Source organism: Lissotriton vulgaris, chromosome 7 (assembly GCF_964263255.1).
Source record: "Lissotriton vulgaris chromosome 7, aLisVul1.2, whole genome shotgun sequence".
In the NCBI taxonomy this organism is placed as follows: domain Eukaryota; kingdom Metazoa; phylum Chordata; class Amphibia; order Caudata; family Salamandridae; genus Lissotriton; species Lissotriton vulgaris.
This window is the reverse complement of record NC_141695.1, coordinates 390,909,419-390,935,912: the sequence shown is the minus strand read 5'-3', so window position 1 is coordinate 390,935,912 and position 26,494 is coordinate 390,909,419. Positions and strand designations below refer to the sequence as shown.

Below are 26,494 nucleotides of genomic sequence, written 5' to 3'. Positions count from 1 at the left end.
ATAATCTATCCCTAAATAAAAGAATCCATAAGAGGATGTTTTTTTTAAGCAAAACAATTTATATCACCAACAAAGCAGGAAGTTGGTTCTCAAAGGTTCTCTGAGCATGGGTAAGAATATCAAGTTAAAGTCCACTTGGGGAAAAGCCTGTGGGAATGGGCAAAGGGGAATGGAGCATACATCAGGAAAGTTCAAGTCTGGTTTTTCACCAAGGGCAATAAGTAAAGGGGCATAAAAGTAAGTTTAGACAGCAAGTTAGAGGCATGGAAAGTGAAATTGGGTCATCTGAGCTAAGTTAAAGCTCTCCTCCAAAACGGCACATCAAAAGCATTGCAATGTGAAAAGCATAATACATATCCCTCTTCCTGTATGAAGCAGTTATATAGTTCATATTTGTCACCATGACATCAATGGAAGGTCCTCAATGGCCTGATCATCCTTCCATCTTTCCAGTTACAAATTACTACTCCAGCATATTTTCTCACACATGATCATGAGAAACGACTGTCCCTCAATCCTCATAGGTTAGTTGACAAAGAGCTTTCTTATTTTGCTACTTTCCACGGATACAGGGGATAAATTATTTCCCCACCATTCACACAAAAGGGGGAAAAGGTATTTTTTGTCTATAGGAATGTCGAATGAACAGGCAATATGTCAAGACCCGCGGGTGGTGCAGACAGGAACATACCTAGGCATAACAATTACCGCAGAACTGGGAAAGATAGTAGAATTGAATATCGACCCTATTATAAGGAAGGTGGGTAAAGATTTAGACAGGCTTCACAATTTACATCTTACAATAGTTGGTAGAGTAAATATCATTAAGATGTTAGTTTTACCAAAATTTTTATATATTTTTAGGACAATCCCTTTATGGTTCAACAATTCTTGGTTTAAAAAGATTGAAGGTATGATTAACAGATTTATCTGGTCTAAAGGTAAAACTAGGAGAGCAGCAAGATTGGAGAAGGAAGATGGCGTCTGTGTGAGCGGCCGCAGCAGCAGTGCTCCGCAGCGCTGGGCAGCATACATCACAGAAAATACTTTCTCTACATCCCTACGCCTTTACATTTCGGGTGCTCACAATCACTATGATTTCCTGCATCAAACTGATCAACCATTCTGAGCTGCATCACTTTTTTTTCCAGTCTGCAGCATTACCGCAACACTAGATCCGAGAAACTCCGCCTGAAAAGATCGAGCCACATTTTTATATTGTAATATGGAAGCAGCGCACCGGTAAGGATTGATTGTGAACTAAACCTTCTGACTTTGTTCTCAATACTCAAATACTCGAAAACTATCAGCTAAATTGTTAAAAAGCCAAATGTTAAAGGCTGTCACCACCGTTACCGTTACCGTTATCCTATCACTTATACTATCACTGTTTGGCTCCAGCCCTTGTGCTCCCTGTGCTCACATGACTATAACCGGCTAAGGACTGCTAAGGACTCTCTCTCACTACCTCTCTTGCCTTTCACAATTCTTTCGTCCTGCGCTCTCACCTCTGACTCCCCCTCGTCATCTACAAGTGATTTACTTCAAAATATCGCCAACAACAACGCCTGCTTGCTCAGCTGACGCCCTCTCTGATGCCCTCTCCTCCTCAATTCATACAAACACCGAAAATCGTTCCCTCACCTTGCCTCGTCTTGTCTTCATGGTTCCAAAACTTCATCTGCTAACACAAGAGCAGGGGTTTTAAATCTCACGCAGGCGCCGTACTCCATGTTTCTCGTTGCCAGGGTAACGCAGGGAGCTGGCTTAAGAAGGAGAGAGAAGGAAAGAGCAGGGGGAGCAGAGGGGGTGAATGCGAATGCTGCTCATAGGCAGAACACATTTACTGAGAGGGAGACTCTGTCTTGGAGGCAGTACTGGGTTTGGAACTGTGACCACTTCATTTGCCCTACCTGATACAGTGATAAATATACCGATAAATATCGTTTTTTTATCTATAACTAGGGCAACCAAATCTCAACTGCTTAGACTGTGTAAAACTTGCCCCTCTGTCACCGATACCTCACGGAGTGTGGTAAGTCTCTTGAAGAAAACTAAGTACAAAAAGGGCCAGAAAAGCAGTGAAATCTTCCTAAAAAAACGCTCTTATTGGAAGAAAGGAGTCCAAGAAGTCAAAGGAAGACTACCGCAGCAGGATTCACAGACGGACCTACAGACACCAGGGAAGAATCAGAGATTGATCGCAGCACTATATCAGGATACAGATATGGAGAGGGTCACTGGAGAGGGCAGAGAGGATGGAGAAGAGGAGCTCGCAGCGCAAAACGACCAAAAAATCGCAAAGAGTCAAACAAGCCAGAAAATACAAACAGCAGCGCTAACATTAAGCAATACGGGACGTGACAGAGAGAAGAGGGATGAAGGCGCACTCCTACAAGGAGATACACTGATCCAAGAAAACCCGGCACACTCAAAGGGCGTGATAAGCCTAGGAAATCAAAATGATGAGGGTGCCGAAACTGAAGAAATACTTGAAGAGGCACACACCTCACATCTAATTAACAGACATAAAGGCCCTGAAACCAGGGGAGCTAGAGCAAAGGAAAAAGACCTGACAAGAAATGAATCCCAAGAGAAACGGAAAACTAAAGATAAAAATGCAGAAAAGCTGGAAAAGGAAAGAGAAAGAGAAAGAGAAAAGGCAAGACGCAAGGAGAGAGAGAAAGAAAAAGAGAAAGAGAAGGAGAAAGAGGCTAACAAGAAAAAAGAGAAAGGGGGAGAAACAGAGGAAATTGAGGAAAACATGAAGCTGGAGCTAATGGCCAAAAAAGCACAGAGATTACAGACTATAAAAAATTTAAAAGCCGCTGCCAAGAATACTGGACTACAGACAACATCCCAGCCAAGAATATCTAATATATTCAGCCCCGGACCCAAGGAGTGCCCGAGCGACACGTCAACAAAAGAAAAAGTACAGAGCCAACTGCAAAGCAAGAACTTTAGAGAGCTGAATGAGCTGAATGAAAACTGTAAAGATGCTCAGAGTGTGGTCCTAACTGATGCCAACCCCGATGCCAACCCTGAGGGGAATCATACCACAGGACTAGGCAAAGGAACCGTGAAAGCTGACCCCAATATGAGGGACAATGAGATAAGAGCATCCGTAGAAGCTGATACAGAGGCTGCTGAAATGATAATTAATCAGAGAGAGCAATCTGATCAAAAAAAGACGAATCAGGAAACTGAGTATCTACATCACTCTCTCAACATGCAAATGCAAATGCATCTAGCTGGGAATGAAATGCATTCAGTTAATCACTCACCTTCAGACGAAGACTCCGAATCAGAATTATATGAAACAGGGATGTCTATTTCAAGTGACTCAAGTGAATTAGGTGAACTAAGTGACACAAGTGAGTCAGGTCCCAGTGCGAAAATTGACTCTGTACCTTTGGAGATCTCTGGCTCCAACGATTCAAGATTACTCAGCGAAACTAACACTAGAAAGAAAAAGAGCGGGGGTAAAAAAAGGATGAAACATAAAAGAGGAAAAACTATGATGAACGAAGAGACCACAGACCCCGGTAACAACACAGACTATGCCATAAGCAGACCTAACTCTACCCGAAAAACACCAGGAGAAATATCACCTCAAAAAACAACTGAGCCTTCATTGAGCGAGGTACTAAGCTCAATAAAAAAATTTCATGAGGATGTGAAGAAAGATAGCCAAAGGAATCGCATGGCTATTGAAAAATTACAAGGCGCAGTAAAAAAAGTGGGTAACATTTGCTCTGAGATGTCTGAGCGAATGGTCATGGTGGAAACTCGCACCGAGAATCTCGAGACAGATATTGTGAAGCTCCAAAAAAACGAAAAAGAACAAGATGGAATAATAAAGGATCTCATGGCGAAAGTAGAAAATCATGAAAATAGATCTAGAAGGAACAATTTAAGGTTCCTTGGAATTCCAGAAAACTTTGAAGGGGACGACGCCAGAGGAGCAATGATTAACATTCTTAAAACTTCATTTCCGGAGCTGGAAGCCTGGGATATGGAAAGGGAGATACAGCGGGCTCATCGGTTTCCTCTAAGGCCATCAAAACATTCTAATAAACATCATCAATATCCCAGGGCAATGCTGGTCTACTTTGGCAACTTTCTTCTCCGAGAAGCAATCTATGACCTAGCCAGACCTACCACTCAAAGAGAACATAGGGGATTCAAATTTTTTGTTAGACCGGACCTCGCCCACTCTACTGTCGAGCGAAGATGGAAAATGCGCCAGCTATTTGGACCTTTTGAAAAAATTGGAGCAAAAGTATTTTTGCAAAACCCGGCATGCCTGAAAATCATATTCAAAGGCACAACAAGATACTTTAATAGCGAAGTACAGGCAGAAGACTATTTACGAGAAATCTCAGGGACTGGATCACTAAACTCAGGGAAATAACGCAAAACCACATAAAGGGACTTATACAAGGAATAGATAAGCTGAATTAACTATTCCAAAATGTATTAATTAGGAACCATCCCCTACTGAAGCGTTAAGAATTAAATAGAATGAATAAGCAGGCTGGAAAATATATTTAGTTTATAAAGTTAAGTGTGAAATGTTATCATATTATTTAGGTTTCTGTTAAGTGGGGATTAGATGAGTATATAATACATATTATTAAACTAGCCCAGCCCGCGGGGCCCGCTTTCACGGATGTCACACCCCTGGTCCAGCAAGGGTCAGGTAACCTTCAAAGGTGGTGGAGGGTGGGGGGAGGGAATGAGGGTGGGGGGTCTAGGGGGAAGGTCAGACAGAAATTGTACAAACCACAGAGAAAAAGATAAGTATAGAATTATAGTTAATACATTACTTATGGGTAAACATCTTTATAAAATACTTAGTACAAATAAATGGGGGCAGTAAAGATTATGTCACTTAATATCTGCGGCCTAAATGATATTAAGAAGAGACAGGCTGTAGCGGTAGGCCTACAAACCTCGGGTCCCAATATAGTATGTATACGCATATCGAAGGTTCACAGCTACATCTTTTAAAAACATTGGGATACAAATTAATCTGCGCTACTACTCAGGGAGCTCGTGTTAGGGGGGTGGCAATCTTAGCTAGAGGCGGGGGCCTAAGTTTCAACTGATGCAAAACAGATAAATTCGGCAGGTGGGCAATCACGGAATGTCAACTTGAACAATCACAATTAATTACTATATGTTCAATCTATGGGAGCAATTGTGATGATCCCACCCTGATAAATGAGATTTCTACTGAACTTGCACATTGGCCACTACCAGTACTCATCTGTGGGGATCTCAATATTAATTTACCCTCCGACTGGTCAATGAATGATAATTGGGTATATCATGGGAGGAAACCTAAAGTGTTTAAGGCCCTAAAACATTTATGTCATATGCATGGACTTCTGGATGGGTGGCAGATCTCTAACTCTGAGGATCCTGGCTACACCTTTTTTTCAAATCCACACCGGGTTCATGCAAGGCTTGACTATTTTCTTTTATCACAAACATTAAGCCATATTATACAAATAGAAAAGCTGCCCCGAGTACTCTCTGACCACAATCCTCTAATATGCACCCTAGAGCAGAGACAATGGGGCCAGAAGCCAAGAAATTGGACCTTCGAGAAATCCCTGCTCCTTGAAGAAGACTATTGCAATCACATGCGAGCATGGATTCCCAATTTTCTGGAAAATAATGTAGGGAGTACCTCTATAGAGATAGTATGGGACGCACTAAAAGCCGGAATCCGAGGAGAAACTACACAATACTCAATAAGGGTCAATAAATTTGCAAGGGACCAATATAAAGCACTATTAGGGAAATTACAGGACTCAGAAGAAGAACTCATTAGGGCAACACGCGATTCTTTAACGGTAGAAGAACTCACCAAAATTCAATATCAAGTGACAATAGATAAGGCTGCTATCATGAACACATTTATCACCAAAGCGGTGAAAAAAGCAACAGCTCATAGTGAAAAAACTTATGAAGTAAGTGAATCAGTTGGCCATCAATTAGCCGTACGTATGAGGCAACAAACCTCTCAGAATCTCATACGGGAAATATCAGACCCAGTGGAAGGCTTAATCACAGAAAGTGATAAAATTAGAGAGGCTTTCTGGCACTTTTATAGTATTTTATACTCAGAGGAAACAGGGGCCGATACAGACAGTATGAGAGAATACCTAAATCAGGGACCATCTAGTAGACTTACCGAAGAAGATCAGGATGATCTAGAAGAGATACCAGATATGGAAGAAATTTTAGAGGCAGTGAAGGCTTTGCCTAGAGGAAAGGCAACTGGCCTGGACTCTATCCCTCTAGAGTTTTATATTACTTTCCTAGATCAAATCAAAGAGATTTTTTTAAATCTATGTGTTCATATATTTAACAAGGGACAACCACCAAAGTCCTGGTCAAAAGCCAAAATAGTCATATTCTTGAAGAAAGATAAACCACCAGATCAGATGGAAAGGGGCGACCACTCGGTCCCCCCGAACGTATGGCGGAGTGCCTCGATCCCCCCGGGAAGCCATTTTTGGGCGGGAGGCGCGTCTCGGCTGGTATGCCCGAAGCGGCGTAGCCGGGGCGCGCTTTTTCCCGCCCTAGAGTGGGCTGGCCTAGACACTGACGCAGCCAGCCACGCCCTCGGGGCAGGCAGGGGCGGGTTTACGCCCGCCCTGAAGACGGATAAAAAGGGACGCAAGACCAGAAGACATCCTCTTGTTCTTGTGCTCTGAAGCTGCACCTCCTCGCTGCACGTGAGCTCGGGACAGAACGAAGAGCCAATTTTGAGCGTTTTGATCTTTCTTTTTGTCTTCCAGATACTTTGTCGGAAAGATGCCCAAGAAAGGCGCGAAGAGAATGACGACTGACCAGATGGTTCGGGTCCTCGTGAAGGAGATGTCCGAACTAAAGAAGCGGGTGGCGGAGCGAGACGGGGAGGGGGGATCGGGGCGTCCATCGGCTGGAGCAGCTCCTGGAGGGAAAACCAAGAGGCCAAGAAGGGGACCAGCCGGGGGAGACGTCCCGGTTCCTTGTACCCCGCTCGAGGCGCCAACCCCGGTACCGGTGGAAGGGAATCCGATTCCCGTCGTGGTCACCCCGACATCCACTGAGGATATGCCCCCCGAGCTGGCGGCACAGCTAGCGGCGTGGTTGGGCGACAGTGGCGAGGGCGCCACGGCTGCCGAGGCACAGGCGCTGATGAAAGAGTTGCGCGAGAAACGAGGTGCAGCCAAGGTGCCCGCGCCGGCTGCAGTGATAGACAAGCCGCAAGTGGCGGAAGCAGCGTCCGGTGCAGGTAAGCGGCCATTGCCGATCGCGAGGGATGAGTCAGCACCCTCTCGTAGAGAAAAATTGGGGCAACATGTTCCTTTGGCAATAAAGGAAAAGATTTGGGCGGGGGAGTATGTGAACATTTTCTCCTTGCTTGTCGATCATTATGAGGTGGAGCATGTTAAGGGTCAGAAGGATCTAATGCATCCGAGTGTTTGGCGCGCAAAAATGGCCGCCTTTAAAGTGAATGAGAATATTGGCAATTGGGGCAATGCATGGGGAATTTTTACGTCAATTTTGGGGGAACGTAGGCCTGAGTTGCTTCCTGAGTTTCCAATCTATCAGTCACGAATTATGGGATACTCGACATCGCACCAAGGTAACCATTGGTTCTGTTATGATAACCTCTTCAGGAAGGCGAAGGAGCATAACAAAAGTTTAACCTGGGACTGTTATGATTCTTTGACATGGGATAAAATGAAAGAGTCAGGAATGTTGAAAATGCCGTTGGTGGGGAGCAATGTTGGCGAGTCCTCCCGCCAATATGCGGGGACGCCCTTTCGGTCAGGTACGGGTACCGACGATTACCCGAGACCTGCCGGCAATTCAGGGAAAAGGGGTGTCTGCTTCAATTTCAACAGAGGTAAATGTACTAGGCCCCAGGGATCGTGTAAATTCAAGCACGAATGTAGTGGTTGCGGGTCGTCCCATCCTGAGTCCTCGTGCAGAGCCAGAACGGGTGAACATGGGGGTAGAGGAGGCGCCAAACAGGTCTAATGTAGTCCGAGGGGCGCCTTTACCAACCCCGATTGATACCTTGGCGATGATTCCCTGGCTCAGTGAATACCCAGATCGTACTTCTGCTGGGGTGCTGCGGAACGGTTTTTCATATGGTTTCCGCATCCCGGTAGGGGACTTTCGGGGTGTCGGGACGTGCAAAAATCAACTTTCCGTCCTGCAGCATACGACCGTAGTGCAGGATAAGATCCGAAAAGAGGTTATCCGAGGTCGGGTCGCCGGCCCGTTTAGTGTGCCCCCGGTACAGAATTTTGTCTGTTCTCCATTAGGGGTGGTTCCCAAGAAGGACCCAGGTGAGTTTCGATTGATTCATAATTTGTCAGCTCCACATGGTCTTTCTGTAAACGATGCAATTGATCCAGAGGTATGTTCGGTGCGGTACGCATCATTTGATGAGGCCGTAGCCATTTTGAATCGCCTGGGGCCCGGGACGCTGATGGCGAAATCAGATATCGAGTCGGCGTTCCGGTTGCTCCCGGTACACCCAGACGACCAGCGTCTTCTGGGATTCATGTTTCAAGGTTCATATTACATGGATAGGTGTATGCCGATGGGGTGCTCGATATCTTGTGCATATTTCGAGAAATTCAGTAGTTTTCTACAATGGGTCTTCACGAAGAAAACGGGTTTCCAAAATGTAATGCATTACCTTGATGACTTTCTGTTCCTTGGGGCCGCCGGGAATCACGAATGCGGCCGGGCCTTGGCCGAATTTTGTGTGTTAATGAGTCAATTTGGTGTGCCATTGGCACCAGGTAAAACTGTGGGTCCCACGACTTGCCTCGAGTTTCTGGGGATTGAGTTGGACTCTAGTGAGGGTTGTTTTCGTTTACCAGCTGCCAAAGTGTCGAAATTCAGGGCAGCCCTGCAAGTGTGTATAAATGCATCTAAAGTTACGCTGCATCAATTGCAGCAATTGGTGGGGAAGTTGAATTTTGCCCTGAGGGTGATCCCAATGGCCCGCCCCTTTTCCCGTTCAATTGCCCAAGCGATGGTTGGCCTAAAGGAGGGTCATCATCGCACGAGACTTTCGGCTGAGGTCCGCCAGGACATGCGTATTTGGTTAGCATTTTTGGCGGACTTCAATGGTCGAGTCGTCTGGAACAAACCAGCCGTGTCCTCTGATGAGCTTGGCCTATGGACAGATTCAGCAGGAAGCATGGGCTTTGGCGCCATCTTCGGCACGAAATGGTCGGCACAAAGGTGGCCAACATGGTGGCATAAAGATGGTCTGACGAGTAATATTGCTTTCCTTGAACTGTTTCCCATTTTGGTGGCCCTCAGAACCTGGCCCGAAGGGTTCAAAGATCACTCTGTCATATTTTGGTCTGACAATATGACCGTTGTAGAATGCATCAATAGTCAGGCAGCACGTTGTAAACTGATTTTAAGGCTGCTCAAAGAAATTGTCTTACTGTGTATGCAATTGAACGTGATATTCAGAGCAAAACATGTCCCAGGGGTGATGAATCAGGCGGCTGACGCACTGTCTCGTTTTCAAATGCAGGCTTTCTCGGGTTTCCTTCCCTCAGCGGACCCAGAGCCGGCACCCTTTCCCGAAGCTCTCTGGTCTCTCGGTGCCCCGAACTTCGTCACCTCGTGGGAGAGAGTCTAGCACCGAGGACGAGGAAGGCATATGAAGGGGCGTTTCGGGCCTATTTAGCCTTTTTGGGGACTGAGAGAGAGGGGCTTTGGGGCCATGAGGAATGGGTAGTACATTTTCTAATATCCTTGCGTAGGGCTGGGAAGTCGGTGGCTACGGCCCAGAGGCATCGCGCTGCCATTTCCTTTGTTGCCAGGGCTCATAATATCCACGACCCGACAGCGTCTTTCGTGGTACAGAAAGCGCTGCGTGGGTGGCAACGCCTTGAGGGTCGCAGAGTAGATGAGAGGCGCCCGATAGGTCTGGATAGGTTGTCCCAGTTGCTGGCCACACTCCCTGCCACATGCTCGTCTCAGTTCGAGACGGTTTTGTTCCGAGCTGCTTTTACGCTTGCATTTCACGGGGCGATGAGGATAAGTGAGCTGGTGGCGAGGAACAAACGGGATGTGGTGGGGGGTTTGTGCCAGGAACACGTTCAGATCAGGGGTGAGACGATGACTGTCTCCTTTGTCAGGTCCAAGACCGATCAAGATGGGATGGGTGACTGCATAATCATTCGCAGGATTCCCGGGTCCTCCATGTGTCCGGTAAAGTGTTTAGAAGACTACCTAGCACGAAGGGTGGCATCATGGGGAGGGACATTGTTGAGACACGCGGACGCCACCCCACTGACGAAATTTCAGTTTCAGCGGGTGCTTGCGATGTCAATTGCCGCAGCGGGCTTGAACCCGGGCGAGTTTGGGACCCATTCCTTTCGGATAGGGGCTGCCACTGAAGCTACAGCCAGGGGTCTTAATGTTGAACAAGTAAAACGAGTGGGGCGTTGGTCCTCCAATTGTTATAAGAGATATGTGCGGTTGCACATGTTGTGAAGCTGTAATAATGTACTCACGCTTCTTGTCTTTTGTTTGGTTTTCAGTTGCGCAAGCCTACGAGGCGGGGCGGACTGTGCAGTCGACCCAACACCGGGCCAGCGGTCAGACATCACCGGCTGTGAGAAAAGAGGTGTGGGTCGTGGGCCACTCATACGTGAGGCGTGCCGCAGACGTATTCGAAGCAGGTGACATGATTCACGTAGCTGGGGAATACGGGTACAGGGTGTCCTTCTACGGAAGAGGCGGTCTCTGTATTGACCAGTTTCAAGCATTCTTTGAGGGTTTGTTAGGGCGGACGAGGTCACCGCCGTCTATAGTCATAGTACATTTAGGGGGCAATGATTTGGTCACCACCGGTAGACGACTTCTCCTAGAGGCAATGCTTTCCACTGTAAGTTGGTTGGCGAGGAAAGTTCCGGGGTGCACAATTGCATGGTCCCATATGATCCCACGAAAGGTGTGGCGGGGGGCTATTTCGATTCCTGCTTTGAACCATTCTGTTAGAAAACTTAATAACAAAGTGAGTAGGTTGTTCCGTTCCAGGACATTGCATTCTATCTCGCATGGTTGTATTAATGATGACAGTATGTATTTGGGGGATGGTGTGCATTTGTCTCGGGTGGGGAATGAGTTACTCATAGGAGACTTCTTAGCATGGTTAAAAGCGTTGAAACATGACCTTTAGGTAGGAGTTTTGTGGGGGGTCCGGATAGCCGGTCAACTATCCGGCCTGTGGCGGTAAGGTCATGATCGGTGAGCACTAATTAGAAGATCCCTATGAGTGGGCGTTACCCAACACGGATGGGAGCGCTCGGGAGAGGTGGCCATTGGCCCCTCAATGGGGAGGCGGTCCCTTCTAAGGATGGGTCGCCGGAAGTAAAGGAAAGGCGGTCAAGGCCCCTTCCTTTGTAGGAGGGGTTACAGCCCCCTCCTGGGGAATTTCCCGGGGCCAGTGACATCTGCGACGGCAGATGCGGTAAGTTGTGTGGGGTTGGGGGGAGGACTACGATACCTTCTAGATACCTCACACGAGTCTTCGAACGACCTTTAACTGGCGTCGAAGTTTTAGGTGCCCCCGTCAAGTCAAGGGAAATTGGTAGTAGTTGCACTTGAGGTACGCCTCCGTGCTGTCGCCCCTCCCAAGTGGGAGGGGTAAGTCTGGTTAGGGATCTTGACACCGGTTACGACCTTGCCGTTGGCCCTTAAACGTTAGGATGTACAATTTCAATATTTCAAGAAAATGTTTTTGTAGGATGTTAGATCGGCTAGGAGAACCTTTGTATTAGAGAATCTGTTAAGGTTAGCCAAACATCGCAATGTGGTAATGAAATTGTACATAACATGAAACGTTTAATGTTTTAATTTTGTTTTAATAAATACGGCCGGGAGGGTCACTCCCTCCCACTTCCAAAAACTTCAAGAACTGTTTCCGGTTTCCCTCCTTTGGGGATTGTGTTGAGAGGGGTTGGCGGGTATCTCAGCCATATGGGCTCCTACCGCCCTATCACTTTAATCAACGTGGACTCAAAAATATATTCCAAATTAATAGCGAATCGAATAGCACCATTAATACATAAACTTATCTCAAATTCCCAGCACGGGTTTGTACCAGGAAGAGGAACTACAGACCACATTCATAGAGTGATTACCCTGTTTGACAGTACAGAAGTGACGGGAGACCCAATGGCGCTTATCCTTTTAGACGCTGAAAAAGCATTTGATCGGGTCTCCTGGTCATTTCTGTGGCTGGCAATGGGTCATCTGGGCTTTAAACACCGATTCATTCAGGCTGTACAAAAACTATATACTGACCCTAAAGCTGTAGTGATGGTAAATGGCAATCTCTCTAAAGAATTTAAAATATCAAGGGGAACTCGCCAGGGTTGCCCATGCTCCCCATTGCTATTTGCTATCTACATTGATCCCTTTATTCGCAGTCTAGAATCTAATGTTGGGATTATCCCTATTCTGACCCAAGGATATATGACTAAAACTCTTGCCTATGCCGATGACATCGCCATAGTGACATCAGATCCGGCATTAGCCTTACCTATAATTGAAACTGAGGCAAAAAACTTTGGCAAAATGGCCGGCTATGCCCTCAACCAGAACAAAACCCAAGTAATCCTAAACGACAAATGCACTATGGTGGATCCTCGTGTGACAACAAAAGCGACCTACTTAGGGGTATGTATCTCCTCTAAACTCGATACAGTGGTCAAATTAAACTTCAGCCCCCTGCTAGATAAAATGCAGAAAGATCTTCACTGTTTGAATAACCTGCATCTATCTCTGATTGGCCGTGTAAATGCACTAAAAATGGTTTACTTCCCTAAATTGCTCTATATGTTCAGAGCAATTAATCTGGAAATTTCTGAATATTGGTTTAAACTGATGGAGCGTACTTTCTCCAGTTTTATTTGGTCTTATTCACAACCTCGAAGAGCCTACAAGCTCTTGACTCTCCCTAAAGAAAAAGGAGGCTTAGCCCTTCCTAACCTTAAGCTATATTATTGGGCTTGTATGCTTTCATATAATCATGAACTCTTCTTTCTATTAGATGATAATGAGATAGCCTCAGGGGAAGACCAACCATCGATTCACCAGCTGGCATTAGGTAATAAGAGCAAAGGCTATATGTGGCGATTTCTCTACGATAGCTACCACAAAAAGGTCCGCCTAAAAACCTTATTGGGAGGATTTAAAGCATGGAAAGCTGTGAGGAAATTACTGGGTATAGGACGACTCTCGCTTTACTCTCCTCTAAGCAACAATCCGGCCCTCCCCGAAATATTCAGAGATGCCTGTATTGATAGATGGAATATGGCAGGAATTACACATTTTGGATGTCTTATTTCAAATGAAGGGTTATACTCTTTTGAAACCTTGAGGGAAATATATCACTTGGAATGGAGGGATTTTTTTAAATATCTGCAAATCAGAGATTTTTTAACACGAAGGATTAGGGAAAATACCCCATTTGATAAAATACCGACAGCAGAAACCTTAAAAATAACCAAAAAATTCACAATTGGTGAGATATATTCTCACCTGCTATTCCTCCTTCCAAACAATCTTGGGAAAACAGCACAGAAGTGGCAGGGGAAATTAGCAATCAGCATAGAAGAATTTAATTATGCATATGATTTATCTCAAACTATCCTCATGTCAACTAAACTGCAAACTCAGTTTTATAAAACCTGCTTTTTTATGTATTATACCCCTGATAGAATCGCCAAATGGGGAAGTGGGAGGGGTACATGTTGTTTTAGATGTACTTTATCTAATGCAGACAGCATACATATATTTTCCTCCTGTGCAAACTTATCCTCTTTAAAATTGAACATTGAACGGTTTCTAACTGATGTTCTAAAAACAGAAATAACCCTTTCTAATGAAATGATTTTGCTTGGGGCGACTAGTCTTGCAGAACTATCTCCTGGACACGAATTAATATTTATCGCAATGGCGGTCTTAAGAATCTGTATCGCCACCGCCTGGCTAGACCCTAACCCACCATCTTTTCAACAGTGGTTTTCTAGATTGTTAGCTATATTTAACTTAGAAATGGCTATATATAAAAGAAAAGGCAGAAGACGGAGGGTCCGGGGATTAAAAATCTGGAATCCCTTAATTGAGTGGTCTCAATCCCAAGGCAATTCTCTGTAACATAAGGCCATAACCAGCGTGATCTAAGAACTGCCAAAATTGAATTTGTTATGGCTGTAATTTTTTTCTTTTTGTAAATAATAATTATTTAGATGCTGTTTGTATCTACCCAAACAGACTGGAAATGTTTTGGCTGGTTGATTAACCTATTTACCTATTTAGCTATTAATGTATGATTTATGAACTTACCTAAAATTCATAATTTCTCTGTGTTTATATTTGAAATATTATTGTTGAACTTGTCTGACTGGGGGGGGGGGGGAAGAGAGGGGTTTGTAAATTTGGGAAAAAACCTAATAAAGATATTTAAAAAAAAAAAAAGGAGAGCAGCAAGATTTATGGCGCTTCCAAAGGAGAGAGGAGGGTGGGCTCTACCGGATTTGAAACTTTACTATTGGGCGGCCGCCCTACAATACATGGCTGGATTGATAGGCGGAGCAGAAGCGGAGGGGGAGGATGTTCTAGGCTCACTAGCAATATATGGCTTATTGATGGGGGAAGAGGTAAAGAACATATTTTTAAGACACTTTGATACAGCTTACTTTAAAAGAACGCGATTTAAGACTATTATGGGAGCCTATAACATCTGGAAAGCCTTCACTAAAAAGTATGGTCTGGGGGAAATTAATAGATATACTAGAATAAAAAACAACCTAGCATTCCCTGAGGATATATTCTCCAACCCAACTTATATAGAATGGCACAAGAAGGGAATTACAAGGGTGGGGGATTTGATAGGCACGCAGGGGATGAAGCAGTTTGTAGAAATACAGGGGAAATATGATCTGGCAACAAGGCATTTTTTTAAGTACCTCCAAGTAAGAAGCTTTCTGGCGAATAAAAGGGGGGGTTTGAGTGGATTTGAGAAAAATCCCATACTTGAGGTGGTACAAAATGGAGTAAACTGTACTATTAAAAGGTTCTATGCAGAGTTAATTGAAACAAAACCAGATGACATGGATAAGTGGGGGGAAAGCTGGTCGATTAAGTTGGAGGCAGAATTGGAATGCTTTAAATTGTCACTAGAACTGGGTCAAAATATTCTGTGTTCTGCAGCATTACAGGCACAGCATTATAAAACTATATATCGGCTGTACTATACCCCGGCAAAACTTGCACAATGGGGGGCGGTTACTGGAATTAATTGTCCCAGATGCGGAAGTTTGCAGGCCGATATAATTCATATATTTGCAACCTGTCCGCACTTATCGACAATATTGAAAGAAATACAGAACTTTCTACAAAGAGCATTGAAAATAGTAGTCAACTCAACCCCTAAGATAGTGATACTGGGAGTGAACTCAGACAGCACCCAGGGAGAGGGTTGTTATTTTATTTTTGTGGCAATGGCTGTATTGAGATTATGTATTGCCTCAGTGTGGCTTGATCAGTCACCACCAGTATTTCAACAGTGGTTAGCCAGGATCCTAAATATTTACAGTTTGGAAAAAGCTATATATTCTAGAAAAGGAAAAAAGGGGAGGAAACTGGGGTTGAAAATATGGGAGCCAATAACAAAATGGAAGGAAGAAATATAATGTATCACGATGTATAGGCTCGTAATGTTTATTGTGATAGGAGGTAGGGTTCTTAAGTGTATAATAGGAAACAATGTCTTGTATGGTTTTTTCCCACTCCTTCTTGTTTACCTTTTCCTTATCTACTTGTCTATTTACTTATTCTTTTTTTTCCTTTCTCTCTCTCTCTAGATTTATTTTGTTACTTGTCAAATATAGTTAAAAATCTTATATATGATGTATATGTTTCTCTGTTTGAAATGTATTAGTAGATTGGTTTGGTTTGGAAAACATGACCGAATGTATATAGTAATTTGTTCCTCATCCCCGGTGCAGGGGGTACACAAAATGTGTTAAAAATTTCAATAAAAACTATTATAAAAAAAAGGAATGTCAAATGAACCAAGAACAAATAAAGCAACATTTGAAGAAACGTTTCAAAGTTTAAATTCAACATTTCATATTTTAGTATAACAAACTCCTAATTTAGAGAATGCAATAGAGAACAGAAGTGTTGAGGCAAAGTAGTACCGCACTTGCCAATACTAATGTTGTTTGAAGAGTAGAATATTCTGTATGGTGCAGCAAACCCTGAAGTACTACCCATCTCTACTCCAAATGGATAATCTTCCAAACCAAATTTAACAAACAATGGTTCAGCACACCATGAACGAGACACGCCAGAGGAACAATTGAATTTAATTATTGCACGTTTTGAACTAAAGAAACTTGGATTTTCAAAAATACAATTAAACCTTTTGAAAGTGATTAATCCAATGCATAGCCTGAAGACCTGAAGTAGTCCTGTGTGGACGAAATGTGTTGGCTACTGGATCTTAACCTTGATTTATTTTTCCATATGAAGCAAACCAAAAAAGAACTATTGAAGAAAGAAAGCTGTGACAACTATTCTGTTTGTTTGTTCATCTGCTGCATACACATGCACCGTGATCACTGTGGCTGCTAATGAAAAATGTACTTGCTAAATTTATATGAAATTTACCCTACATATCACAAAAATCTGAGTGCTGAACCATTGTTAGTTAAACTCCTAATTTAGTTTAAACATAATGACATAAATCACACATCTTATATATAAGCATTTTGTAATGTTGTCAGTAATTGTTACACAGAAATGTTCAGTTTCAAATATGGCCTACTGCCACTATTTTAGAAAGTAGCAACATGTAAAGTAATTCTAAAAATCATTAAAGTAAAATTGTTCTTGAACGCAAATGTTCTTTATCATATTAAACACTTATATTGAAATTTTCAGACATATAACGCATTTAGTTTCATAATTGCAAAATATTGTGTTTATTAGGACACTGTGCAATTAAATCAATATCAATGATAAGTTATCATCAGTTTTCATGACATCTCTTGTTAAGAATACATGGTAATCAATTACTAAAACATGTTAAATTCACTAAGTGATTAATGCTACTGTTTCTACCTAGTCAAGCATGCTTTTATGGTGCTGGTTTATCAATTTTTCTCAGTTTCTGTCTTTTTTCTAGACATTTGCAAAGTGCACTTTTATGTTTTCAAGTTAGGTTTTAAGTGTTCTGCAATGCAAGATCAGCTCTTATGCTGCTTCATTAGGAACAATGAGAAACAGGCTTCCAAGGTCTCATGCACAATACAAAAATTGGACAATTAATTAGACACTTTTTGGATTCCCATTGCAGGAGACCCCCACCAACGAGCTGAGTTTTCAGACTGCTATGGAGAATGATCAGATAGTGCTTGATCCCGTCGTCGATGCAGGAATGGATGGCTTTCCATCATCTGATGGATTCAGTAAGTACTCTTTCCTTATCAGTTTTTTTCATAACTGAGAATTTGGGGATTTTAGAAAATATAATGCACACAGCATAAAATAAAGTGGCAGCCACGTGCTAATAATGTGTTCCATTGGGGTACTGTAGCAGGAGTGTTCTTCTTACATGGTTTGGCTCTGTACTTGTTAACATTTATGCATTCTCAGTATTGTTCTTACATTCTATTTCCAGTGGGTGTTATCCATGTAATAAAGGACATTATTCATTTACCCCAGCCCTTTGTCCTGCCTTGATTTTGGGTTTGGACTTGTTAATATATTTCTTGAAACACGTTTGGTGTGTGGTAAATGGAGCAATTGCTGGTGCACTCACTGCCCATACCTACGATTAAGCCTTGGGAAGGCTTTTCGCAGCTCGAGTGCGGTTCGCCTGGATGTTTTAGCGTCCGTCCTGCTGCACCACCCCCAATCAAGGAGGCCATTCAGCCTGTTAATGTTATAGCTGAATTATGGGGGAGACAAATAAGGATAAGGACAGTAGTCATCAACCGGGGCTCAGGTCGAGCCTTTTGAAATGCCATTCATTACAAAGCGCTGCAATCTATGGTCAAATAAAGGACTTCACCTCCCACAATGCTACGCCTTCTCATTTCGAGTTGCCTATTAAGGCAGGCGATCTTGTGCATCTATAAGTGGCAGGTGAAGCCATTTCAATGCTTCTGCTGCACTCCAGTGATAAAGAGGGAAACTTGAAACGTGTTTGGTGTGTGGTAAATGGAACAATTGCCGGTACTCTCACTGCCCATACCTATGATTAAGCCTTGGGGAGTCTTTTCGCTGCTCAAGTGTGGTTCGCCTGAGGGACTCTCCCCACCGAGCTGTATATTTCCAGTGTGCCGTATACTTTTGTCAGCAAGTTATGTTATCTTAAAACAACTTATAAAGCACACAGATACCAATAGTGCGGTGGATCTGTACAACTATGCCCTCTAGTTGTTATGATATTATGATAACGGTGTGAAATGTCACAATATGGCATCCCATTGTTAGGTAGTGCTCTAAGACGTATCACTATAGACCTCTTTGTTACCAGAAATGCTGTTGACTTGTTGAACTGTAGCCTTCTATTGTTATGGTAATGACATGGATCTGGCACTCTAGAGTCCTGTCATTCGGCAGCAAAAGGGTTGTAAATATAATGCCACACTAAGCTGTTGATTCAGCCATCATCGCCAGATGTCAACTCTAGTCATTGTGCTGCAGAGGCTCTGATTTCACTTTAAAGTGCACTGCTAATGCTCTGATTTTATTTATGCTTCTTGTCCTAATCCTGTAGTAAATTAATGTTTGCTAAATTCTCAAGTGTATCATTAACAATTTATGTAATGTGTTTCTGGTCTCCACCGCTGGTGCTAACAGAATTCCACTATGTGCTTTTGACCTCTTGACTGGATGTTGAAATTCACTTATTTGTTCCATTTTTCACAGGTGGAAGCTTCGAGTGGGATGACGACTTTCCCCTGATGACCCAGAACTCTTCCTTCGTGCCCATGGTAACAGATCCCATCTCTTCCAAGCTGCAGCTTCCCTTGCCTAGCCCACCACCTGCCTTGCCTCTCCCATCGCTGCAGGGGAAGATGATGGATTCTGGACTAGTGGAGACCATGAGATTCTCCCGCTTCACCGTGTGCCCTGCCTTGGATCCCCATCTCCCTCCCTGTGATGGTGACCTGGAGACCTCTGCTGGTATGTTCCAGGCTTTTTTGTTCATCATGTAAGACTTACAGTTACCTAAAACTGAAAACCTTAATGGTAGAGTGGCCTCTCTGGAGATGTGGGTGTTTCCCAATAATCCTACCATTTTTCACATGCATTAGCCTAGAAAGAATCAGTTGTATGTCTACTTGTGCTCTATCTGAAAATCTACTGGTTCTCCTGCTGACCAGCCTTCCTCCATGCAGACCTCAGAGATGGGAACTTGTGTAAGGTGTGATCAGGAGTCAGCTCACCTTGCCATTAGTGTCTCAGCCTCATGCAGATGCAATGGGGACAGAGTTGGCCTCTCTAGTCATTGTTAGACCATCATAATTGTAGACCAGAACACGGTTAGAGTGCACTTCCTGCCTCCTTGCCATTGAGGAAAACTCCTATGAGGATTTGGAATCCGGTATTGTGGTTACTGAGCCAATGTCTGCGTATGGGGACAAGGAGTGAGACTCAGTTCTGAGATTTTCAGCTTTACTTGTAATATTCAGTACATGAACTGTCCTCGGATTTCTCTAAAAGCATCCCCCACTATATCTATATACCTCGCGCACGCACACACACACACACATACTTGTATACACAATAATTCCTATAGAGATAATCTAAAAACATGTTCTTCACATTTGGAGGGAGACTCGCCTTTATATTTTATTTCAGCTTATTTCCATGAAACCTCCTAAAACCTTTTTATTGTTTTAGTCCCGGAAAGAGTGGAAGGCCCTAGCACAGAGCTATATATGGAGTGCTGGTTGCTGGACTCGGTGCTGGGAGGCCAAGCCTCGAAACTATACACTGTTAAACGTGCCCACAGGATCTCTGTACGACCTCTGTTGCCATGAACACCACCACAACCAATCATTGCTCGGCTGCTTAATATCTGCGCCCGTAATCACATCCTCCAGGTCGCATGGGCACATGGTCGCTGGCAAATTGAGGGGAGTGCAGTAAACATTTATCCAGATTATACAAAGGCAGTCCAGTGTCAATTTTAAACCTAAATAGCTGTAAGGAAACATTTACGTACTATAAATTAGAAATATACATTGTTTTTCCTGGCGGCGCTGAAGGTTATTGTCCAGGAGAAAGTGCACTTCTTTAAGGCAGTAAGGGTGGTATGGGTGTGGCTGGAGTGTGCCGGTTACCCAATGTCGGATGAACTGGTGCAAGACCCACCAACTTCCTGGCAGGTGTAAAAGTCGAAACGGTGTGGCTACCGGGGTCCAAACTCTCTTTCACTAAGGACCAGGCTCTCTCAGAAAGGGCAAGAGCGGTTGACGAGGTACAGTAGGGACGCCCATGGTCGGCTAACAACAGGTGGTTGCTTGAAGGCATCGGAGGAATGCACTGGAGGAATGTCCTGAATCAGGGGAACAGGACCTGCAGCTGCCAAAAGTAACACCAATGACAGCAGACAAGATAGCCTGGAAGACGATGTGCTGAAAGGACTTCTATGGTCTTGAAAGGTTCGGGAGTCTGTAGAGGTGCTACAGGTGGGAATGTAGATTGGACTGTCTATGAGGTGGAGCCTCGAGGGGCCCAGCACGATTCCCCATCTACATTAGGTGATGTGTACGTTTTTGCACGGGGGTGACAGGTATCTTGGGCATTGGAGGGTGGAGGGTGGGTAGTTCTGAACCCGTTGAAAGAGGTTGTGGGGGAGTTAGGGAATCATATGACAGCATTTCAAAGTAATGAAAGCAAATGGTCATGGATGGGATGCACTAACTGGTCCTTGCATGACAGGCACATTGGATATGGCTAACAGAGTAGAAACAGGGCTGAAGGTACTGTCATAGCACGTAAATGGGTTGGGCGATAAAGTGAAAAGAGGGGGTTGTTATGACCTACCTGACTTGACACTCTCTAGATGTGGTTCTCTTACAGCAAAAGTTTCTAAAGGGCAAAGCATGCACCTTCCTGGGTAGAGGCAAATACAAGGTTCTAGTGCATTAGGTTATTCAGCAGGAGTCCTTCGGCATATTGGTGCGGTGATCTCTACGATTTCCTATGTTTAGGTCATGGTGCGACCAGTGCGGATGCTTGGCATCGGTGCAGGGTACGTAGCAAGGAGAGGAACTCATAATAGCGTCAAGGTACCTACCAACGGGCTTATATTCCATAGGGCTGGCAGTGCTAGGGAATTGGGTGACCAAGATACCAAAGGTCCCTTTGTTTGTGGTGCGCAACTTCAATGTGATGCTACACAGTGACATTGATAGAATGATCAGGGCACCCCAGAGAAGATTTGCAGCCATCTTGGTGAGCCATACAAAAGGGGGTGGTGAAGGACGGAGCATCTGAACCAATCCAACACTCACACCTAGTCAACAGATCTGGGTTTAATCCATCACCGTCCTTTAGCCCAATCTGCCACCCAAGTTCAGACAAGGCCATATGCAAATCAGTCTGACCATGTGCCTCATGGGAACAGTCCAGCCCGAACTGCCAAGCCATGCCTTCCCTGGACCGGAAACAAGCTTCCTAGGACTGGTTTCTGGCATTACAGCCGTCTTCAGCCAGGCTTGCTTGAATCCAGTGGCAAATTGAGCAAGGGACTCACGTCTGAGCATACCCTGCCAACTTATGGCGAACAAAGCGGTACAAAAGGGGGTGGTGATGGACGGAGCATCTGAACCAATCAAACACTCACACCCAGTCAACAGATCTGGGTTTAATCCATCACCGTTCTTTAGCCCACTCTGCCACTCCAGTTCAGACATGGCCATATGCAAATCAGTCTGACTCAAAACTAGAGGACATCTGGAAAAACACCGGCATGCTGTCTTTCACAGACCTATAGGAACAATATCATTCGATGTGCAGTCAATACCTGAGCTATCATCAGGTTAGTCACATTCTGCAGCAATGTATGGACACCTCATCAGAGCTTCCGGACGAGAGCCCTATTGAGTATAGATTCCTGGGGGCTCCCTTGCATAAACAGTCCATAATCACTATTTATAACTCATTATTGGTCAACAGTCTCCAGCCAATGGCAAAGTTATAAGAGAAATGGGAAGCAGATCTGGGTAAAATGGAGGATGACAACTAGGACACAGCCTACAGGTACGCTTTGAAAGTAGCAATCCTGGCGCGGTTCCATTTGATTCAACTTGAACTCCTACATAGAGCTTATTGCACTAAACTTGATTGTGTGCCATGGGTAGAATAGAAACAACGCTGTCTGCCAGGTGGTGGCCAAAAGGGAACCCTATTGCATAGTGTGTGGGAATGCCCCAAACTAAGACTGTTCTGGTAGGGGATACAGAGTAGGCTATCTTCAACTTTGGAAGAGCCGTTGAAGCTGAAACTGAACAGATTTGCTATTCTCTTCTGCAACATGGCATTGATGGTGGCTATGCGGGACATCATTCAAAGGTGGAGGAGGGTAGACCCCCTGACAGTGGGGCAATGGGTAGCCAACATGCATTGGTGTATGCGAGCAGAGTAGCAGATTTACATAGCCCGGGTATGCCCCCAAATTCTTTGCAAACTATGGGGTCCGTGGAGAAAACTGGAGGGTTGAGTGTTGCATGGTGTAGGTGCAGTGCCCGGAATCTTGTCTGTCAGGTGAGGGCTGGGCCAAGATAAAACGGTCATGTGAGGCTAACTCTGACATTTACAAAATATTTGGACAAACAATCCCACAGCCATGAAGACAAAGTCACGACTGGGATATATGATGGGGAGATTAATGCAACACAGCACAGCAAGGCAAGTTTCTGGGCTCCATGAACAGGATAGAGCTTAACAGCACCATATGTACAAAGATATGGCACTGTTCAGCTTGTTCCCTGTTGGAAGGGATAGCTTCCTGCTCAAAAATAATCCTCATTGGCATATTCATTATTTATGTTCTATGAAAAGAAGACAAAACAAAGGGAAATTAAGATATTTCTACTAGTTACCCCTCTCATGTATGCATTTACTTTTACCTGTCTTTGCAACTGTGGAAAGAAAACTCCTAGAGATCTCTCCACTAAAATATCCCAAGGATTACTTGTCCGATTTCCTTTTAGTTGTTGATCCAAATATTTGTGTCTCATTTTTCACTTCATGTTCTCTGTGCTGCCTTTCAGACACCATCGAAAGCTGAGGATTCTGTCCGGACTGGTGCCGCTGCCTCTCTGCTGACCCACAGGAGATATTAACTCACACCTCTCAGAACATGCTGACAAACCATGCAGAATGCTGCTTCTCTTTCTGGCCTCCCACCTTCATCTCAACCCTTGCACCAAATTCAGTTCCAATGTTTCCAGTTGGTAGCAGTGAACAGTTGGGTCCAGTTTCTCGGTTTAATCAGCATAGGTCATCTAGACAGACCCCAAAGAGAGTTTCCACACAGATCTATGGAAATGTTGGTCATCTCAAGGTAACTATACAGGGTGTTGAAATATTGGGGAGAATGAAGCTCAGAGTTGGAAAGGCGTAGTTGGCTATCTGCCTATATTAGTGCCTATGAATGACATTAATGGCTGATGTAGAAGAGGTAATCCACACGCTTTAGGTGCAGCAAGGGGTAGCATGCTATCTCCAGCTTGCCGTTTGGCACTCGCGGTCTTGCGGGTGCTAACTCTGGTCTCTTGTCAGCGGTAGGAAACGACTTGCCCTTCCCCAGCCTCTCAGTAGCAAACAGGCGCCTGTTGAAGGACAAATGGTGGGACAAGGAGTGTAACCTATGATATCATAAGATGTCAAAGGGCACTTGATGTCAACATTTTGGTGACCGACATCCCCGGAGCTTGTCAGGACTCTTTGTTTCTCTATTACGTATCTGCCTTTTAGCAAGGCACCTTGATAGATGTTTTTATTATGGCAACATGAACAGTGTACAGACCATTAGAAAGTATAACAGGAAATCTATTACACTGCTGAATATTGAGGTTTAGGATGACTCATGGCTGAGGACACGCCTGTGCCTTTAGACCACCCTCATTTAGTAGTGCAATAAATAAGATGCCAAACAATCTACAGACCTACAGATTCATTTTGAAGCTCCCACTGCACCAGCAGTGAGCATTATATTGACAAAACAGCTCAGTGAAACAAGGACCTTGAGAGAGTCCACGAGTCACGTTGGCGTGTATATTGTTCTTCGCAGGTGTTCCAACCAGAAACAAGGCAATAGTCAGATTTATCTACACACTCTGCAGTAATAAGATGCCTTTGTGAGGATTTTTTATTCTGAGCAATATGGCAAAATATATGTGTATATAATATTTTTATACATGTATATATTATGAAAGGTTGCATTTTGGATCAGCCTGAGGAGGTATGGGTTGCCAGCATTGAAACTATTGCCTTGGCTTTCAGTATGGGGCAGGCAAGGGTCTGTGCCTTGTTTGCATGTCTTTTTATATAGGCTTACACCCTTCTGGTGAAGACACCAAGGGGGAATGGGAGAGGATACCCTTCATCAAGCCCTTGGAGGTGATTTGCACTTGAAGATATTTCTGAAAATAGTGTGTACCAATGGCAGGAAGGCATCATTTGCAAATGATACGAAGCTCTACCTAATGAGTACCGACCCGTGCTACAGTGCACACTGGCCTTCGTCACTTGTTTCACTCCCAGAGCTATGAGCCTACTGAGGCTTGATTCATGTAGGGACCTCCTTCTCAAGTATTATGGTCATCCATAAAAGTATTCTACCACAATGTTGCGTTTTAAATATCGACCTGCCAGAATATCGTTTCCAGAAAATTACCTAGGACAAAATCATGAAATTTCACATCTACGTGCCTTAACACTTCCACTCTCTCCCTCTCTCTCACACACACACACACTCTTTCTCTCTCTTTCTCCCACACACACACACATATATATGTTCATATATATATACACACACACACACGCATATATATATATTCTTCAAGATGTGGATGTGGAATAGTACACATATACTTATTTATAAATACTTTCACAATATGGTAATTGATATCCAGCACTCGATACTTTGGCAGGACGATATAGTGTCATTTGGTATTGTGACATAAAATTGTCTGTAATAGTCTCAAAAGCAAAGAAGAGCCCATTCCAGCATGCATAGTATTGGTGGGACCTTTACATACCTTTTCATTTAACTATTTATTTAAGACACATAGTTATTTTGCTTTGTTTTCTCATAGGGCACACTGAGCACTGTATGTCACTGATTTGGGGCAGTGGGATGTAAAATCTCTCATACGCAAAGTGAGTCGTACTCAAAGTGTTTTGCGTTTTTAGGCTTTGTAAAACAGTTTGTGACTTACATTCTTTTTCTGCTCTATAAAACAACTAATAGTGCTGGATTGCATGAGGTGCCCACGTGATGCTAATCTGTAGCATACTATTTATTTATTTATTTTTTGATAGGGCCCTCTCTACAAGCCAATTTGTCTATAGGCGCATAAAGGAAGGCTGAGTAATTTAGTTCAATTTCTTTCTGCAGCGGTCATTGCTGTTTCGTGGCACCAACGTCTTATACTCATGTTTTTATCGATAAATACTAAGGGGCCAATTTACAAAGGTACATTTTAACGTGCATAATTACTCACTTTTATTTACTACTAAACCTAGGTGTAACCCTACAATTTTTTGCCATTCATCATTTCCGAGTATAGATTTGCATGTCTCTAGCCTCCTACCACAGGATTTACGTGTCAATTTACTTCAATTAAGTTTCCATACATAGGTGGTGTTCTCTGGCACTCTGGAAGACATCCCCAGATGGGTAAAATATATGAAAATGATCAAAGTTTATCATTCATTTAAAAAAAGTTTTTGAATATTTTAATGTGAACTATAAATATACATTTAAAATATTTATTTTTGAGCTAGAATTAATCAAATAAAATGTTATAGCATATTTACGTATCATTGTATATAAGTAATTAATTTAAATATACCAATTTAATTTATAAATATAATTTAAAAATACATTAAAAAAATTGTTTAAATAATTTAAATTACTAATTTTTTTTAATACTTTATTATTATCTTTAAAATAATGAATATTTACACAGAATGTGTAACCTTAAAAAATACATAAGTACATAGTTTAAATGTTGAAAGATTTTCATTATTTTAACATTAGCTATGAGATATTATTTTATTTCCCTGCCACCTTTCTTTTCTATGTGAGTGTGTTGCAGTATCTGAGAAAGGCTGGACTGAAGTACATTTACACCTGTTTGGACACCTTTAGAGCTGTAGTAGCTTTAGAAGTGTAGTT

General features: G+C 43.5%; 1 protein-coding gene across 1 annotated transcript in view; it reads left to right on the top strand.

Annotated features, from left to right (window-relative positions):
- Positions 1 to 26,128, top strand: part of LMTK3 (lemur tail kinase 3) — a 206,341-nt gene extending 180,213 nt beyond the window's left edge. Inside the window, exons 14-16 of the mRNA XM_086930342.1 lie at positions 17,423 to 17,534; positions 19,003 to 19,260; positions 23,361 to 26,128. Of these exons, the coding sequence (XP_086786468.1) occupies positions 17,423 to 17,534; positions 19,003 to 19,260; positions 23,361 to 23,377 (387 nt within the window). The 3' untranslated portion in view covers positions 23,378 to 26,128. The remainder of the gene's footprint in view (positions 1 to 17,422; positions 17,535 to 19,002; positions 19,261 to 23,360) is intronic.
- Positions 26,129 to 26,494: the final 366 nt, after the last annotated feature.